Consider the following 20834-nt stretch of genomic DNA (forward strand, 5'->3'; position numbering starts at 1 on the left):
ACAGCGCACGCCATAGTGACGTCATAGCTTACGATGATTTCACGATTTTGTAGGCTAAGATAGCTTCGAAAATATGGGCCCTGGAGCCAATTTCACTAAACATCGTAAGCTACGTTTTGCACGTAAACGTAAATCTACGACTGAAGAGCATTTCACAAAGAAGTGTAAACGTAAGTTACGAGTAAAGTTAGACGTAAATCTAAGAGTGTCCTCGACCACAACTAGTCGCACACGTAAATTGCTACATCCACTTCCATAATTCATAAAATGGTCACACTTTTGGTTTTTGTAAAGAGTTTAACAAATTAACTCCCTTTATTAATCCAGTGATAGTCAGTTTTGTTACCTGTGTCATTTGATCCACTTATGGCGGGATTTAGCTCAGTCGGTTGCGTGCTCGCTTGAGGTGCCAGCGTCACAGGATCGAACCACCTAGGTAGATCCATTCAACTGATTTTTTCTTCTGGTTCCAACCAGTGCATCACAGCTGGTCAAAGGCCGTGGTATGTACTTTCCTGTCTGTGGGAAAGCGGATATAAAAGATTCCTTGCTGCATTAGGAAACAAATATAGCGGGTTTCCTCTAAAAACTACTTGTCAGAATTACCAAATGTTTCACATCGAATAGCCGATGAATAATAAATCAATCTGTTTTAGTGGTGTTGTTAAACAAAAACTTTTTTTTTTTAATCCACTCAATTTTTTTTTTTTTTTTTCAAATAGGCTGATAGCGTTCTATTAAGACGAGTGCATATTTTTTTTATATATGCAAATGTATGCAGCAAAAAAACCCAGACGACATGGGGGGGGGGGGGTAAACTGTCCTGAAAACACGTCTCTTCTTGTCTTCATTACGAATATTTCGGATCTCGGCTCATTTGCCTTGCACAAACTCAGCTAGCTCCTATTACAATTCTGTGACACCCCTTTCCCCTTTACAAATGTCTAGATCCGCCCCTGCTATCAAATGTATTATTTTAAAACTTATATTTGACGCACTGTACCATGTTTTACGTTCATCTTTTTAAAATTCAACATCATATTTTCTCTACAATTTAGAAATAAAAGATATATCCATGTAGTCCAAAATATTGGACTAGAGTACTCGAGAGTCAAACTCGACCATGACCCGAGTCGTATATATATACTCTTCAAAAAAAGAAACGCAAAAGGGTACAAATGGGTTATAACTCCGATTTTATGTTTCCTACCGGTTCATGCTTTGTGAATATAAGGTCATTGCATGTCCCAAACACATTCCCACGGTTACATTCGATAAAACGCAGCTACTGTACAATAAAGTTCCAAAATGTGAATATTCGCAAAAACGCAGCCACGTGCAAACCATGTCACCACTGCACATGCGTTGTCTGCACGTGCAACATGAACACCGACAGTATAAAAGTGCAGGGTGTTCGCTTGCCTGGCCTCTGTATCTGGCCGACAGTTGACAATCCAGGACATGCCACGTCTCAGTGAACCGCAGAGAAACAATGCCATCGGCCGACTAGACGCAGGCGAATCCAGAACGGCCGTTGCCAGGGCATTCCATGTGTCCCCAAGCACCATCTCCAGACTGTGGGACCGTTACCAGCAACATGGATCAACACGTGACCTCCCTAGATCCGGTCGACCACGGGTCACTACCCCCGGGCAGGACCGCTACATCCGGGTACGCCACCTTCGGGAACGATTGACTACTGCCACCTCCACAGCCGCAGCAATACCAGGTTTGCGCAGGATATCCGACCAGACCGTACGGAACCGCCTACGTGAGGTAGGAATTCGTGCCAGACGTCCATTTCGAGGTGTCATCTTAACACCACAACACCGTCGACTCCGACTGCAGTGGTGCCAGATTCATCGACAATGGCCTCAACTGCGATGGAGACAGGTGTGGTTCAGTGACGAGTCCCGATTTCTGCTCCGACGTCATGATGGAAGATGTCGCGTGTATAGGCGTCGTGGTGAACGTTATGCGGCAAACTGCGTGCAGGAAGTGGACAGATTCGGCGGGGGTAGTGTCATAGTGTGGGCAGCCATCTCACACACTGGCAGAACTGACCTGGTCCACGTGCAGGGCAACCTGAATGCACAGGGCTACATTGACCAGATCCTCCGGCCACACATCGTTCCAGTTATGGCCAACGCCAACGCAGTGTTCCAACATGACAACGCCAGGCCTCACACAGCACGTCTCACAACGGCTTTCCTACAGAACAACAACATTAATGTCCTTCCTTGGCCATCGATATCACCGGATTTGAACCCAATTGAGCATCTATGGGACGAGTTGGACCGACGCCTCCGACAGCGACAACCACAGCCCCAGACCCTGCCCGAGCTGGCAGCAGCCTTGCAGGCCGAGTGGGCCACCATCCCCCGGGACGTCATCCGTACTCTGGTTGCTTCAATGGGCAGGCGGTGCCAGGCAGTTGTCAACACACGCGGAGGCCACACCCGGCATTGACTCCAGATGACCTTGACCTTGGTGGTGTGTCCTATCACTTACTCACAATGGACTAGAGTGAATTGTGAACAATCCTGCAACATTTGGTAATTATCGGACTCACCATTCAATAATTAAATCAATACTCCAAATGTTACGACAATGTGGTTTTGCGTTTCTTCTTTTGAAGAGTATATATACGAGAGGATTCGAATCACGGACTCTCAGTACGAGAATCCAGTGTTCTGCCGACTGAGCTAATAGGGAAATTCCCACTAGCTATTGCCAGTAGAAGCACTTTATACCAACACTACTACATATTCCCCCACACAAGTGAAGATACGTCCCGGAGCTGTGGGCCACGGGCAGTTGAACTGGTACGGGTTCTAACTGGGTTATAACTCTATTCTTGTGTTAACAACACACCCAGTCTCTACGTCGGCTCCAAATGTACAGGAAAATCGACCTTCACTGAGGGGATTCGAACCAGAGACCCTCAGTGTGAGAGTCCTGTGCTCTACCCACTGAGCTAATAGGGAAATTCCCACTAGCTACTGCCAGTAGGAGCACTTTATACCAACACTATACATGTGTATATGTATATATATATATATATATATATATACACACACATATACATATACATACAGAGAGAGAGAGAGAGAGAGAGAGAGAGAGAGAGAGAGAGAGAGAGAGAGAGAGAGAGAGAGAGAGAGAGAGAGAGAGAGAGAGAGAGAGAGAGAGAGAGAGAGAGAGAGAGAGAGAGAGAGAGAGAGAGAGATGATTAATTAATCAGCGGCTATTGGATGTCAAACATTTGGTAAATGTTCTGATTCGTAGTCATCAGAGAAAACCCGCTACATTTTCCCTAATGTAGCAAGGGATCTTTTATATGCACTTTCCTACTCACAGGCAAGCACATACCACGGTCTTTGACCAGTTGTGGTACACTGGAACGAGAAAAAATCAGTCAGTTGGATGGATCCACGAGGTGGTTCGATTACGCGACGCGGAAGCAAGTAGACAGTGGTGGTGGTGGTGGTGGTGGTGTTGGGGGGGGGGGGGGGGGGCTGATAGATCGAGGGCGCAACTCAAAGTTGCAATGGGAGTTCGGGCGTGGGTATGCTCCCCCGTAATATTTTGAAAACCTGATGTCTTGAAATGCAATTTTCTGCATTCTACAAGTAAAATTCTGCCTTAAGATTTACTACCAATAATATAATAATAATGCCTGATGTACGAGCTCTCTTCGCCTATTTCCGCCCATCGTTAAGCATAATTATTTCATAAACTGTTTTATTAGTAGGCCGACCGAATGGCGAATATTAGGTGAATCATTCGGAACAACACCGCCAAACCTTTCGGGGAAATCCGGAATTACCCGATGTGTTCCGAATGTTAATAACTGACAGTTGGCAAGTCTAACAATAACATGGCAACGGTACTAGTCTCGATTTCATTGACAGCAACGTGCAACAATAGTTTGCGGAAACTTTGATTATTTGTGGTCTATAATTCGAGTTTTATCGCAGGAAAACTCTGTGATTAAAATGTGAGTTAGTTTAGTTTAAATTATTATTTTATTATTGTTATTTTTTATTTGAAAAGTCAGTGGTAAATATGTACGTACGTACGCACGTGTGTATGTCCGCACGCAAACACGAGCAACCAACCAATCATTCATTTATAAATCTATGCATTCACCCACCTGTTCAATCTTACCTTTTTTTTTGAAGGACTTTCCTTTGGCACTGTCACTAACCCTAACCTAACCCTAACTATTTATGATAAGTAATTATAATGTTCTTTATACGTGACAGTGCCAAAGGGAAGTCCTACCTTTAGCTTGGTTGAGTGCTCGCTTGAGGTGCTTGCGTTGCAGGATTGAGCACCTGGGTAAATGCATTCAACTGATTGGGTTTTTTCTTGTTCCAACCAGTGCACCACAACTGGTCAAAGGTCGTGGTATGTTTTTCTGTAGGTGGGAAAGTGCATATAAAAGATCCCTTGCTGCATCTTGTAGTAGGTTTCCTCTGTTGACTACATATGTCAGAATTACCAAATCATTGAAATGTTTGACAGCCGATAATTAATTAATAATCATTGAAATGTTTGACATCCAATAGCCGATAATTAATTAATAAATGTGCTCTAGTAGTGCCTTCTATTTACACATCCATCAATTCAGTTACCCATCCATTCCATCATCCAAATGTAACAAATGTGTTTTAAGAAGTTTTTTAAATGATATAAGATTTTGGGCATTTTTAAGAGTGTCTGGCAGTTCATTCCATTTCTTCACAGCACTCACACTAAAGTAACATTTCTATGCATGTATATAGGCACGCATGCACTTGCGCACACACACAATACACACACACACATGAACACACGAAAACACATACACACACATACATTCACACACACACATACATTCACACACACAATACACACACAATACACACAAACAATACACACAATACACACACACAATACACACTATACACACAACACACACACAACACACAAATACTCACACACAGACACATACGTACACATGGACACACATATGCACATATAGAGTCAGACACAGACACATACACACAGACACAGACACATACACACAGACACATAAACACAGACACAGACACACACATAAATTGGCTATTGGATGTCAAACATTTGTTAATTCTGACATATAGTATATATTATTTCATTAGTAGCAAGATATATTTTATATGCACCATTCCACGGACTGGATAACACATACCATGGCCTTTGATATACCACTCATGGAACACTGGCTGGAATGAGAAATAGCCCAATAGGCCCATCGACGGGGATCGACCGCGCATCAAGCGAGCACTTTACCACTGGGCTATATCCCACCCCTCCACTCCAAAACAGAAATACTGCAGCTTCACCATTCTTCTCATTACAGTCCTTATGGCTTATGCAAGCAATTGCTCGTGCTCTAGTGTGCTCTCACAAAACAATTTCTGCATGTGCGAAAAACAGCTCACCTCATCATGCACTGCTATAACTAATTTATTTTACTCAAAATTACTTTGAATTCGACACTGAGAGCAAGCACTCTTCTTCATAATTTTAGGCAAGCATTTTATTTTACCAGAGATTTTCAAAAAGAAAGAAAGAAATGTTTTATTTAATGACGCACTCAACACATTTTATTTACGGTTATATAGTGTCAGACATATGGTTAGGGACCACACAAATATTGAGAGGAAACCCGCTGTCGCCACTTCATGGGCTACTTTTTTTTGATTAGCAGCAAGGGATCTTTTATATGCACCATCCCAAGAGATTTTCAAACCATAAGCACTGTCATTATCATTGTCTATAATAAATTATTTTGTTGTGCTCTTTTCATAAAATGACTTTATTGAGTTGTTTGTTTTCTTTGTGTAAAGCGATTCAGGATGACAGACCTGGGTATGGACATGATCACGAAGAAACCACGGACTCCGCGGGATGAGTACACCCTGCTGACAGAGTCACAGATCAGAAACATCAGACAGGTGAACTTCATTTGTAGATGGGTGGGACGTAACCCAGTGGTAAAGCACTCGCTTGATGCACGGTCGGTCTGGGATCGATCCCCATCAGTGGGCCCATTGAGCTTCATTTGTATAATTTTTTTGTATTTAACGACACACTCAACACATTTTATTTACGGTTATATGGCATCATACATATGGTTAAGGACCACACAGATATTGAGAGAGGAAACCCGCTGTCGCCACTTCATGGGCTACTCTTTTCGATTAGCAGCAAGCAATCATTTACATGCACCATCCCACATATAGGGTAGTACATACCATGGTCTTTGATACACCAGTCATGGTGCACTGGCTGGAATGAGAAATAGCCCAATGGGCCCACTGATTGGGATCAATCCCAGATTGACCGCGCATTGAGCGAACGCTTTACCACTGGGCTACGTCCCGCACAGATTTTACAAAAGTGTCACAGGGCTAGAAATATGTTTCTAGGTGAGAAAACTGTTTCGCCAAATTGTCTATTAAACTTGAAAAAATGCAGAAATCAACAGTTATTTTCTAAAAATTGTCAATTATTCCATGAATTTTTTTTCTCCAAACTGAAATAAAATTTGCAAACTACTTTTAAAATTTGCAATTGCCGAATTTGATGAGTGCCAGAGCTAGCCCTGTTGTCAGGATTCTTGTATTGCCCAAGTGAGAGTGGGGGTAATACATGAATCCTTGACACAAGTTTTGTAAAATTAATACAACTCACACACAAGTGTAATCATTTCTTTATTATCCAGATTATCCATAATATTATTTTTATAAATTACAAGGACCATTTCAAAACATTTGAAGCATAACTACATGTAGAAGGAGTTGACAAAATGATGTCATTTTCAGAAATAATGTCATTAAGAACTATGTGGATAATAAATAATAAATATATCCTTGTGATTGTGGTTTTAACCTGCCAAACCATATACATCATTTGAAATATGTGAGGCAATAACTGCGGAAGCCACATTATGTTATGACATCGCTTCCCAAAATTACATCATTCATTGGTCATGTGAAATTGTTATGACGTGTGTGTCATACTGGTAATATTTCCCTGAATATTTTGAACTATGTGGATAATAAATAATAAATATATACTTGAGATTGTGGTCTTAACCTGCCAAACCATATACATCATTTGAAATATGTGAGCCAAGTGAATTCTCAATCTCTAACCACTGAAGTATCAAGAGAAGTACCCTCTACCCCAGATTCAGTGGCTAGCAATGTCAGACCAGATATTTGAGTTTGGATTACCGTACCCAAATACACAAATAAAATTAATTTTACATTTACCGGGGCAGTACCCAGATCAAAATCCTAGTGGAGGGGGCACTACTTTTTATAAACAAATGAAACTCTATACAAATTTAACTCTTGAGATGTGTATGCTATTTTCTGGAGTAAAAAGAAAAGTGAGATTCTCAGAGATTCTTTCTTATTTGTTTTCAATTAAATTATAAGAAGTGATAAAAATATCGCTTCATTCAAGAATATTAAACATTTTATTCAGCCCAAAGTGAGAACAAAAAACAAAACACGAAAAACTCCAACAATGAACAACCAACCAACAACACAATAAAAATCAAAACAACAGCACCAATTTAAAATAAAATAAAATAATAGCCCATCTTTGGCTCAGTCATTATAGGTTTTTTGACCTAGGGTGAGACCTTTTTAATCCATGAACATTGCTATTTTACTCTAAGGTGCCATTTAATCCATGGTCATTCATCTGTTAAGGATGTGTTAAGGGATATATCAGATCTATATACTCTGAGAAACAAAAGTTACAATAGATTTAAGATATATACTGAATACTGAATAGGCTGAAATAGATAAGATACATTGTACTTAATTTGACATTTGTCTTTTTAATTTTATATTCACTTTTAACATTAATTAGTTGTGTATTTATGTATATGCATTGTAATGTACAGATATTTATGTGTGAAACACACTGTGAAATAATCAGCAATCCAAATAAACATTGGTATTCATATTACATAATTTTTACGATTCTGGTGGAATAAGCAAATAAAAAAAAATTGGAATAAATAAATGAATAAATAATAATAAAAATTCCCCAATTTCAATGCCTTATAGCAAATGTCGGATTTTAATGCATATTTTTTACTTCTCCAGAACCGAACATCTTTCTTTGACGTCAGTAAAATCGGATGGACGCCATCGCGGACCCCCTACAAGAATGGAGAGAGAGCCACATTCAAGAGGTTCTCGCATTCAGCCAATGAAAATCTGTTTCGGGGCAGGACTCTCTCGGGACCAGTTTGTTGGATTGACGAACAAGTCACCACCACCGTACCCGAGAACCACAACACATCAAGACATGGAGCATCGCTTCCATGGGGTGTCGAAAAACAAGGTAAGCTCACATCTGAAGGTACCCCACCCTGTTTGTCTTCCCTAGGGTATACAAGTCATGCGATAAACAGCAGTGTTCTAAATACCACCCATTTCCCTTCTACAGTTTTCTGAAAAGAAACCACTCATGACTACCCGAGAACATCAAGATTTGCAATGTCACTTCCATGGGGTGTCAAAAAACAAGGTAAGCTGACATCTAAAGGTACCCCACCCTATTTGTCTTCTCTAGGGTATACAAGTCATGCGATAAACAGCAGTGTTCTAAATCCCACCCATTTCCCTTATCCAGTTTTCTGAAAAGAAACCACTCGTGACTGTACCCGAGAACATCAATACATCAAGATTTTCAACATCTCTTCCAAGGGGTGCTGAAAAACAAGGTAAGTGAAAATCACGTACCCCACCCTGTTTCTCTTCCCTTGAGTATAAAAATCATGGGGTAAACAACAGTTCAGATCTCATGAATAGACTGCAATGTTTAATTATTTTTAAACAAAAATTATTTATTTATTTATTGGCCACCACATGCCTAAGGCTTGAATCTTATGAATGGACTGTAATTTTTTTTTCTAAAAATATCAAGGCAAGCATCAGGTACCCCACCCTGTTTGTCTTCCCTGACGTATACAAATTATGGGGTAAACAGCTGTGTTCTAAATCAAGGTAAGCTGCATATACCCCATCTCAATTCTCTTCCCTGGGGTATACCAATCATGGGGTAAACAGCAGTGTTCTCAAACCCACCCATTTCCCTTCTCCAGTTTTCTGACAGTCAAGGTAAGTACCAGGTACCCCACCCTAATTATCTTCCTTGGGTTATACAAATTATGGGATAAACAGCAGTGTTCTCAAACCCACCCATTTCCCGTCTCCAGTTTTCTGACAGTCAAGGTAAGTACCAGGTACCCCACCCTAATTATCTTCCTTGGGTTATACAAATTATGGGATAAACAGCAGTGTTCTAAAACCCACCCATTTCTTGCCTTTCTCCAGTTTTTTTAAAAACAAGGTAGGCATCAGGTACCCCACCCTGGGTTTTTCCCACCCTGGGGTATACAAATTATGGGGTTAACAGCAGTGTTCTAAAACTCACCCATTTCCCTTCTGCAGTTTTCTGAAAATCAAAGTAAGCATCAGGTGCCCCACCCTAATTATCCACCTCAGTGGACCCATGCTCTGATTGGGGTTTTTTCACATCCCAACCAATGCCCCACGATGGGTGTATCAATACAGGGTTTCTGCCAGAGGGTAAAACATTTTCAGATTTTATTTTTTTAAGTTAATGTTTTGACAAAATTAATTACTCTTATCATTACTGTATGATTTTCCTAACCCTAACCCTAACCCTAACCCTAAACTTAATCCATTTTCTTTCCTTCTATACCCCCAGTTGACTGTGGCTGCATTCAGTTCCATAGCGCCATACCCAAACATTTCTTTCTGGTAGAAACACTGTCAAAGGTTGTGTTATGTGCTGTCCTGTCTGGAAAAGTACATATCAAAGACCCCTTTCTGCTGATGGAAAAAGGTAGACTACGAGTCAAAAATTACTAAATGTTTGACATCCAATAGTCGATGCTGAATAAATAAATGTGCTCTAGTGGTGTTGTTAAACAAACAGACTTTAACTTTTGCCTCCCTTAATCATCACTTATTTTTCCTGAGGTTATGGAATGCAAAGTAACCAACAAGTAGCCCACCTTCACATGGTTACCTCCTGCAGGTTTCTGAGAATACCCCCGTAGCCCAGTGGTAAAGTGCTCACTTGATGCACGGTCGGTTTGGTATCTATCCCTGTCGGTGAGCCCATTGGGCTATTTCTCATTCCAGCCAGTGCACCATGACCGGTATATTAAAGGCCATGGTACATGTATGTGCAATCCTTTCTGTGGGAAAGTGCATATCAAAGATCCCTTTCTGCATTATGAAAAATGTAGCGGGTTTCCTCTAATGACTATACGAGTCAAAATTGCCAAATGTTTGACATACAATAGCCAGTGACTAAAAAATAAATCTGCTCTTGTGGTGTCATTAAACAAAACAAACTTTAACAAACTTTTATCATTTTCATTTCAACTTATTTTCGTGCTTTATATCCAATTATGGTTCAAGCACACTGTCCTGGGCACACACCTCAGCTGTCTGGGCTGTTTGTCCAGAACAGTGGGCTAGTTGTTAACGGTTAGTGAGAGAGAAGAGGGTGTAGTGGTCTTACATCTACCCACTGAGTCGTTAAAACTCGCTCTGGGTGGGAGCCGCTACCGGGCTGCGAACCCTGTACCTACCAGCCTTATATCCGATGGCTTAACTTTTTTATTAATCTGATCTCCTCGTTTAAGGGGAGCTATCACTCTTGTTGCCTATCACTCCCCGGAAACTAGTTCAACGAGAATAATTTATATCTCTTGAATTGCTTTGAATTTTAAAAAACCCCGAAAGGATTAAATATTCATTGATCAATATGATAATATCTTAAATGGCTCCCCATAATGTAAGTTAGGAGAGCAATTAATTACTCACCTCAATTATATTTCAGGGCTTCTAGAAATTTTATAAAATCCACTAGCCATGGGATCAGTGATTTAAAATTTTTACTAACCACGATTTAAAATTCACTAGCCCTGCTTTACTTTAAGTTAATAAAATTTTACTAAATAATAATAATAATCAGATATGTCACCTAAAGACTGAGATTGACATTGACATAATGTTTTTAACATGCTCCTATACCACTAAGGTTTCAAGCATGACCACCCTGGGTTCGGCCTCTGAGATAGAGCTTAAAAACACTAACATTGGGGGTTGGGGAGGGGTCCAGATGTTCATATTTACAAAATAGACTTAACTGCAACATTTAATCTCTTTTGTTTTTCACTAGCTATCAGGCATGGCAGTAGTAATTATTTGCTAGCCCAGCATTGAATATCACTAGCCATGGGAGTGGGGCTACCATAATCTAGAAGCCCTGTATTCATGGCAAAGTCTGTCATTGTATAAAAACAATAATTAATCCAAATTACGACAAGATATATATAATAAATATTTTTAATCAATGTACAGATTCTAATAAAAAAAAAAAAAAAAAATTATAAATGACATAATAATGTTCCTTTAGTGTCTTTTATGACATGATTTTTATTAAATGTATTTTATTGATACACACAGGTTTGAGGACACTAGGGCACCCACAGAGTGATGAAACCTGGAGGTTTATGAAGATAGGCATGTACTGCAGACACCCAACAAACATCCCCGGAGAAATCAACATGAAATTTGGCAGACCTGGCCAAGGATACCATGCCCAAAGATTTCCAAGTAGGTACAACCAAGTGATAATTACAAACTATAATCCAAGTGTGATTCCAAGTAGGTACTTGTACCAAGTGATAACTGCGAACTGTACTCCAAATGTAATTCCATGTAGCCCACCTGGGGTATGGTAGAAGGTATCTCACCAATATTGATGATACATTGGTGACAATACAAACATAAAGCCAAGCACTGACTAAATTATTAACAGTAGATGCTATATACTACCTGACATGAAGAAAACAGCCTCTGTGACAGGATTTAAGCAAATAAAATTGATACTTCGCCATCTGCAACTTCAATTATCCACACTCCTAGGGGCATGGAGTAATGGAGGCAACTCTTGTTAAAAATATGTAACGTAACACAGGCACTGTAAACAGTGGTCTTGCCTGTAGCTAAGCAGATATGCATCTGTCAGTTTGATATGCCAAAATCAAGAGGCAATGTTACCCTTCCAATATTCCATAATCATCCTGTCAAGTCTCTTCAGACACCAACATAATAAAATAAAGAAAAGAGGTACTCTTTTTCATAGAACTAAATTCATCGCCTACACATCGCTCATTGGCTGAAATAGCGGTGTGATCCCTAGAAGGCAACAGTTATTTGTGAATCTTCAGCTGAGATTTATGCATGCCAGCCCATGGCATCTTAAATTCCCACCTATGGTTTGAAAATAAAGAAAGATACAAGTATTTTTAGTCTCAAGTAAATTACAAATACCGGTACGGTCATAAAAGGACATTTTAAATATTTTTAGTTAAATATTTGTATTACTTTCATCATAGTGTGTCCAAACTGCTTGATTTTGGGTGCATTTTTGACAATGTTCAGACACATACAAACCACACCAAAAAAATTCCTGATGCATGCATACCAAGCCTCATTATAGCTAAACCGTTTTCACTCCTGGTGATGGGTGGGATGTAGCCCAGTGCAAAAGTGCTCGCTTGATGCGCGGTCGGTCTAGGATTGACCCCCGTCAGTGGACCCATTGGGCTATTTCTCGTTCCAGCCAGTGCTCCACAACTGGTGTAACAAAGGCTGTGGTATGTACTATCCTATCTGTGGGACGGCGCATATAAAAGATCACTTGCTGCTAATCGAAAAGAGTAGCCCATGAAGTGGCGACAGCGGGTTTCCTCTCTCAATATCTGTGTGGTCCTTACCAAATAACCGTAAATACAATGTGTTGAGTGCGTCGGTAAATAAATAAATAAAACATGTCTTTTCATTATGTTTAATTTATATTTTAGGTAATTCATCATGGTTCGGCACCTCTGCTCCACTGAACCGGACTGCGATCCTCGATGACATTCACAGAAAGACATCAGAAGAATACGATGCTATCCAAACCTTTAAACAAAAGCACATTCAAAAAAGACTGAGAAAGTTTCCTGAATTTTCAGAATATACAGACAAATTTGCATTGTTATCCAAATTAGTGCCAATACCTAAAACGTGAGTTTTTTGTTTATATATCCAAAGTACTGCATTCAATATATGAACCAGGGGCGAGATTTAGCTCAGTCGGTTGAGTGGTCGCTTGAGGTGCTTGCGTCGCAGGATCAGGCCACCTCGGTGGATCCATTCAGCTGATTTGATTTTCTCGTTCCAACCAGAGCACCACAACTGGACAAAGGTCGTGGTATGTGTTGTCCTGTCTGTGGGAAAGTGCACATAAAAGATCGCATGCTGCATTAAGAAAAATGTAACAGGTTTTCTCTGATGACTACGAGTCAGAATTACCAAATATTTGACATCCAATAGCCTATGATTAATTAATCAATGTGCTCCCATGGTGTCATTAAACAAAAAAACTTTTCAATGTATGAACCACCCAGGGTGATTAAAATGTTTTCAAAGGGGGTGCTTATTGGGATTTATTCACAGGGAACATATTCAAATATGTACACATGACATATATCACATTCAGGTTTTTCAGTCATGTCTGATAAGAATACATGAAGAGTTCAGGCGCAAAACGCGATATAAACCATTTTCTTTCTTGTTTTTAGTTAAAGCCATTATTGTATGTCTGTAAGGGTTAATCGTAGGTCCGCTGATTTGCCACAAAAGGAGATTGATCCTTGTGAAATTGTATTGGTTAAATCCCGTGTTTTTGTATCAAAACGCGATAAACGCCAATTAAAAACATCACTTTTACTGAAAATGAAAAATGGATATATCGCGTTTTGTGCCTGAACTCTTCACATGCTTCCTAACTTGGAGCATGAGTTTTCAAAGAAATGTTTTATTTAACAATGCACTCAACACATTTTATTTACGGTTATTTGGCGTCAGACATATGGTTAAGGACCATACCGATATTGAGAGAGGAAACCCGCTGTCGCCACTTCATGGGCTACTCTTTTCAGTTAGCAGCAAGGGACCTTTTATATGCACCATCCCACAGACAGGGTAGTACATACCACGGCCTTTGATATACCAGTCATGGTGCACTGGCTGGATCGAGAAATAGAGCAATTGGGCCACCAACGGGGATCGATCTCACACAGACCGTACATCGAGCGAGCGCTGCACCACTGGGCTACGTCCTGCCCCTCGGTTCTTCAGTCACAATTCATTACATCATTCTAAATAGTAGCAATGTATAGTAGATTTTTTTAAAACCACAAAACTACACACACACACACACACACATAAAACAATTGCTAGCAAAATGACATGCGAGAAACTGTGCCCAGATCGCCAAATGCAACCAATGTACCGTTTGGGCGACTTAAATATTAAAAATATAATGGCGTTAGTCACCCAAAAAATATTGTTTGGGCGATCTCCTTTAGAGCTATAACATATGAGCCACTATTAATATTTGTATTGAATATATTTATTCCACAATAAAATCTTGTTCATGGTTCACTTACTATATTTTGCCAACATCCATTTTGGGGGGGGGGGGCACCATATTTTTGACAAGTTTCGAGTCCTGAACTACATGCACCATTGAGTGGTAATCGAGTCCCATGTGATTGAAAATATTTACAAATGTTCTGCAATTTATTTAAAGTATGAGTCACTATAAAAATAAATCGAGAAATAAACATCAGATTCAAGAATGTCACAAAAATAAAAATCATATTTTAAAAATCATAATAAAAAGAAGTTTAAGTATTTTTGAAACTTGACGGGGTCCTCTCTGATGCTTATATAATGGTCACATGCATTTTATTAATAAGAAAATATAAATGAGTAAATATTTTCATATATATTATAAATTTATATATGACAACTGTAAATTGTAACAGTGCTCTTTATTGGAAGCCACACACATTATTGGTACAGAAAAAAATTAACACAATGAAGGAAGGAAATGTTTTATTTAACGATGCACTCAACACATTTTATTTACGGTTATATGGCGTCAGACATATGGTTAAGGACCACACAGATTTTAAGAGAGGAACCTGCTGTCGCCACTTCATGAGCTACTCTTTTCAATTAGCAGCAAGAGATCTTTTATATGCACCATCCCACAGACAGAATAACACATACCACAGCCTTTGATATACCAGTTGTGGTGCACTGGCTGGAGCAAGAAATAGCCCAATGGGCCCACCGACGGGGATCGATCCCAGACTGACCGCGCATCAAGCGAACGCTCTACCACTGGGCTACGTCCCGCCCCTTAATAGAATGAAGCCAACATCGAAAGTCATCAAGTGAAATTAACCCAGCAGAGCGAACACGTGCATAATGTTAGGTCTACGTTGTTTCCAGATCCCTTGCTGCTAATGGAAACAATGTATTGGGTTTCCACTGATGATTACCATAATATGTTTGACCTCCAATAGCCGATGATTAATTACTCAATGTGCTCTAGTTGTGTCGTTAAACAAAACAAACTTAAACATTTCTGGCCCAAATTCTGAAAATAAATGTACAAGACATGCAATCGTCAATATTCAAATTATTTTGGTGTTACATTTAATAAATAATTATCTATAAATATCTATATACAAGTACATGTTTAGTACTGTACCATAAATACTTGACGTAATGTTCGGTTTATAAACGGTACATCTTATATATGAATGGTACCTGTGTAAAACATGTACAAAAAACAGTAGTATGGATTATTTGATGGTGTATTATATACATAAATGCATACACGTACTGTATAGAAATTATGATTAGTGTTTGAGATGCATTTATGAGATGAGTTTATTTTGGATTACTCAGTACTTTTTTTTATTTAAGGTACTTTTTTCCCCCAACTAAAAATACATGTGCATGCACACACGCACATGCGAGCACACACACACATGCATACACACCTCTCCTAAAATCTGCATGTATATATGCCTGGAATATTTGATAATTTATAACTTTTAAAAATCATATTTCAGCCTGCATGAAAGGAAGCAGTTCATGTTACAGCAGAAAGCAGAAATGGAGGAAGACGCAAAAGCAGAAGCAGAACTGAAGGCAGCACAAGAAGCAAACCAGAGACAAAAAGCAGAATCACGATTTGTATATTAATTAGTTCGCACCCGACTGATTTTGCCAGTGTCTGACCTGCCTGAACCAAAACCACAATTTCCGAAGCAAAAGTTATACAATTTAGAAAGAAACTTTTTAAAAATTTAAAAAGAAACTTTTCTGTAGTTAAGATCTGAATATGTTATGGATCTTGGCACCTGACTGATTTTGCCAGTGTCGAATCTGGCTGTACCAAAACCACAACATACAAAGAAGAAATAAAATTTGCATATTAATTAGTTCACATCTGAATGCAAAATTATACAATTTAGATATTCATTAAAAAGAAACTTTTCTGTAGTTAAGATGTGAAAATGTTATGGATCTTTGCAGAAAGAAGACATCAGTATGTTCACACCTGACTGATTTTGCCAGTGTCGAACTGGCTGTTCCCAAACCACAACATACAAAGAAGAAATTAAATTTGCATATTAATTAGTTCACATTTGAATGATTTTAGCATGGAGTACCTAACTGTACCAAAAATGAAACTTACAAATAGCAGAAACATAATTTGCATATTTACTGCCTACTTATTTATCACCAAGCGCTTGCGAACAGTTTGACTGGTTTAATTAAAAACAAAGTGTATAGTCGGTGATGGATATTGGAACAAAGAAAAACATGTCTTACAAACATTGACATAACCAGGATTTTATATTTGCGGGTGGGGTACCCACACTCTCTACAGCCAGGATTTTATATTTGCGGGTGGGGTGGGGTACCCACACTATCTACAAGTGGTATTATGGGATGACAGGCAAATATAAAAATGGGGTCCAGAAACATAGTTGGCAAATTAATTTAAAAATCTGTTTTTGTGTAGTAAATCTATCCCAGTGATTTCACCAGTGATGGATTTGGTGATAAAGAGGCCATACCAAAAAACAAAACTCCCGAAAAGCAGAAATACAATTTTGCATTATTAAAACAATATTTTTGAGTATTTAAGGTACAGTTTTCCATGTACGTAGTTTTTTTATGTGGCGTGGTCACAGTACACGAAAAACAAATGCTTTAAAGGTCCTACATGTATGTCAAAGTTGAAACTACCACATTTTGTTATTTTCACATTTCTTTGTAATAAATAACTACAAATTAATCAGTCCCAAAAATAATCTTTCCATAATTAACTCAAGAATTATCATTTTTAAAAGTCTTGTGGCTAAATATAGCATGGTCACCATCTTTGTTTCTTTGGCAACGAATTAGGGAAAAAACTTAGTGTGTTGAATGTGTATGCCTAAAACAATGACATCACTAGTTGAAACATTTGACACACTCTGAAGATTCCCCACTAAAATACTCTTTTTTTTCTTCTAGTAAATGGAATTATTTGGTTGTAATTTTTATAGGAATATAGGTAAAGGTATAAAATTTATTTCAAAGAAAACATTAATTAATATTTTTGGCAGGAAAGGCCATTTTTGTAACTTTGACATAGCACCTTTAAAAAAAAAAATTCTATGGTTTTCTACAGAAGTGTTTCATGCTGCTACAAAAACTGTACTCATGAATGGAAGTCTGTGTTTAATATATGAATGTTTGTGCCAATGACAGATCTGGGGATAACGATGCCATACTAAAACCTAAACTTTACAACCAAATACACAGTTTGGATTTGATTTTAGTTTTATTCATAAAGTTACTGACTATAAATCCTATAAGGTATATATAGAGAATAACTAGTAATTGATGTCGGATATCTGCTTTATCCTGTGAAGGTAAGAATGGGAAATTCTGCGAGGCTCTGCCGAGTGGAATTTCTCATTCGGCCTGAACAGGATAAAGCAGATATCCGACATCATTAACTAGTTATTATCTTTATGCTGCAGACCATAAACATTAAGTGGAAAAGCTATTATTTCTGTTATTTCAGTCACATTGTACGATGATCTAGAGGTCAATGAGCAATTTTGTAATGTAGCTATGCGTGCGACGTCATATGACTGACGTCATATGACTGACGTCAAAAGTCATATCCTGCTGCTATACGGATATGACTTTGCTTTATCCTTCATCATATTCTGTCAATAGTTTGTTTGTTTTGTTTAACGACACCGCTAGAGCACATTGATTTATTAATCATCGGCTATTGGATGTCAAACATTTGGTAATTTCGACTCATATAGTCATTAGAGAAAACTCACTAAATTTTTCTAATGCAGCAAGTGATCTTTTATATGCACCATCCCACAGACAGGATAGCACATACCACGGTCTTTGATATACCAGTTGAGGTGCACTGGCTGGAACAAGAAATAGCCCAATGGGCCCACCAACGGGGATCGATCTTAAACTGACCACACATCGAGCGAGCACTTTACCACTGGGCTACGTCACGCTTCTCTGTCAATAGAAACAGTGGTTGCAGGATAAATATTTTTATATAAAAAAACTTTTTGTTCAGATAAAAATAAAATGGCAGCTACTACAAACAGCAAAATGACTGGAAACTCAATGGATTTCTTAGCTCCCGGCTGGTCCAGCGGGAAGGCTGGACTATAGTTTCTCTGTTCGTCCGTCTGTCCGTATGTTCCACGTGTTCTGGACTTTTATCCAGAATTCCTCAAGATATAGATCTGAAATTTTATAGTGTATAGTTTTAAAATGTACAGTTACATATCAAGTTTGAATTTTATGCCGATTTACCAATTTTTCACCGAGTTATGGCCCTTGAACATAGGAGATACGAAATTTGTTGGGCCCGGTAAGGGACATGTGTTGCTGTAGCAATATTCTCAGAATGATTGTTTTAATTAGACGGAAGGAGGTTTCTAAATTGGTTCTTTTTTATTACCAACAATATTTATCAAATTATTCAAATTTTATGTAAAGTTTCTTTTGGACGTTGGTATATCTATACAAAATGTTTAAATAATGAGAATCTATAGTTGTATAGTTGTGACACTTTATGTTCTTAAATGATTATAGAGTTCTGTACACATATTCTTATATTCTCCTTTTCTACGTGTATTTGTTTTATAACACCTTCCGTTATGCCTGTATATTGTGATATATGTATGACAACTGATGAGCTGCAAACGCTCACGATTAATGAAGAATTAAATTGAACTGAGAAGTACATTATGCAAATTCACAGCATTGATAAAAATAAATAAAACGTATTATTGTGATTAGATCTTGTAAATATTTTAATTTTATATGCACTTATTTCAATTTTTTTTTTTTTTTTTTAGTAATGTACTGATGCAATGCATCAGCATAAGGTAAGAAATGATATAATGCCCTAAATTCTGTTACATTTTACAAATAGAGCAATATATTTTGAGTTTTTAATGATATTTTAGTAAATGTTTACATGTACATGTATTTATAATAAATACTGGAATTAATTTAGTGTGTTCATTTTTTAATTTTTAAACATTTTAGATGTTACGGCTAATGACCGAAATCCAGGGAGCAATACTAGTATTTACAAATGTTATGTAAGCAAAGTCGATTCATTCAATTGGTACCTACATGTAGGTTAAAGTGTGTTTTGTTCAACAACACCACTAGAGCACATTGATTTATTAATCATCGGCTATTGGATGTCAAACATTTGGTAATTTTGACATAGTTTAGAGAGGAAACCTGCTACATTTTCCCATTAATAGCAAGGGCTCTTTTTATATGCTCCATCCCACAGACAGGATAGCACATAACACAGCCTTTGATATACCAGTTGTGGAGCACTGGCTGGAACGAGAAATAGCCCAATGGGCCCACTGATGGGGATCGATCCCAGACCAACAGCGCATCGGGCGAGCGCTTTACCATTGGGCTACATCCCGCCCCAATATGTCGGCAAATGTTTATTCGTTTTATGTGAATTTGATTCACATAATCACGGAGTTACAATTTAACTATTGGTGTGCTGCACATTAAAGGTTAAAGCAGGGAACATTTTATCAAAATTTTGACTAGTGATATTTCTAGTCCATTGAAAATTGATTAGCAACTATACTGTTTAATGTTTTAAAATTGTGTAGCGATCTCCAATATTTGCAGTGAATGGAAACATGATACTGAACAAAATGTTCCCTGTAAAGGGTCCAAAAATTAGTACAGAACAATATATATATGCATTTTTCTTCAATACATCAATTAAATTCTGATGATTGTAAGTTTGTGATTTTTGAATTTAGAAAAGAACGATTCCAAGGTAACCAATTGGTCATTTGCACCAATATGAAGTTGGGTAACACACTCAAACCAAATGATGGTTCGCTTGGAATATTGTCCTGGAAATCGCAGGAATAAAACTCGTTAAGATAGGTTTTGAAACAACTTGTGGTAAGATAAATAGTATCTCTTGGCCACGCCTGTAGTATTTTAAATCTACAAAAATTTTAGGTTCAGTAAAAAAAAAAAAAAAAAAAAATCCTTTTGGAAAGCGAGTTTGTTGTTTAATACCACCACTAAAGCATATTGATTTATTAATCCTTGGCTACTGGATGTCAGACATTTGGTAATTTTGACTTACAAGTGTTCGAGGCAACCCGCAAAATTTTCCATCAGTAGCAAGGGATCTTTTATATGCACCATCCCACAGACAGGATAGCACATATCATGACCTTTGATATTCCAGTCGTGGTGCACTGACTGGAGTGA

General features: G+C 38.3%; 1 protein-coding gene across 3 annotated transcripts; it reads left to right on the forward strand.

Moving 5' to 3' along the window:
• The first annotated feature begins 149 nt into the window (after positions 1–149).
• LOC121390409 lies at positions 150–18494 on the forward strand. 3 transcript variants are annotated; one of them, XR_005960206.1, is made up of 7 exons: positions 3863–4000; positions 5880–5987; positions 8160–8400; positions 11568–11717; positions 12971–13175; positions 16085–17885; positions 18012–18494. XR_005960206.1 is itself a non-coding variant. In XM_041522213.1 (6 exons), exons 2-6 carry the CDS (start codon positions 5889–5891, stop codon positions 16215–16217), a joined length of 828 nt encoding a protein of 275 aa, XP_041378147.1. In that variant the 5' UTR covers positions 150–170; positions 5880–5888; the 3' UTR covers positions 16218–18494. The 3 variants fall into 3 exon arrangements, 2 of the variants coding, with proteins under 2 accessions (XP_041378147.1, XP_041378146.1); XM_041522213.1 differs by lacking the exon at positions 3863–4000 and adding an exon at positions 150–170 and having other exon boundaries at positions 16085–18494; XM_041522212.1 differs by having other exon boundaries at positions 16085–18494.
• Positions 18495–20834: the final 2340 nt, after the last annotated feature.

The sequence above is a fragment of the Gigantopelta aegis genome, chromosome 15, assembly GCF_016097555.1.
Source record: "Gigantopelta aegis isolate Gae_Host chromosome 15, Gae_host_genome, whole genome shotgun sequence".
Taxonomy (NCBI): Eukaryota; Metazoa; Mollusca; class Gastropoda; order Neomphalida; family Peltospiridae; genus Gigantopelta; species Gigantopelta aegis.

What these genes read in the sequence shown, in the direction of transcription:
- LOC121390409 (XM_041522213.1), top strand. Translation starts at nt 5,889, where the DNA reads ATGACAGACCTGGGTATGGACATGATCACGAAGAAACCACGGACTCCG. An exon ending in AGATCAGAAACATCAGACAG is followed by an intron (nt 5,988 to 8,159) that starts GTGAACTTCATT and finishes TTACTTCTCCAG; the next exon opens with AACCGAACATCTTTCTTTGA. An exon ending in CCATGCCCAAAGATTTCCAA is followed by an intron (nt 11,718 to 12,970) that starts GTAGGTACAACC and finishes TTTATATTTTAG; the next exon opens with GTAATTCATCATGGTTCGGC.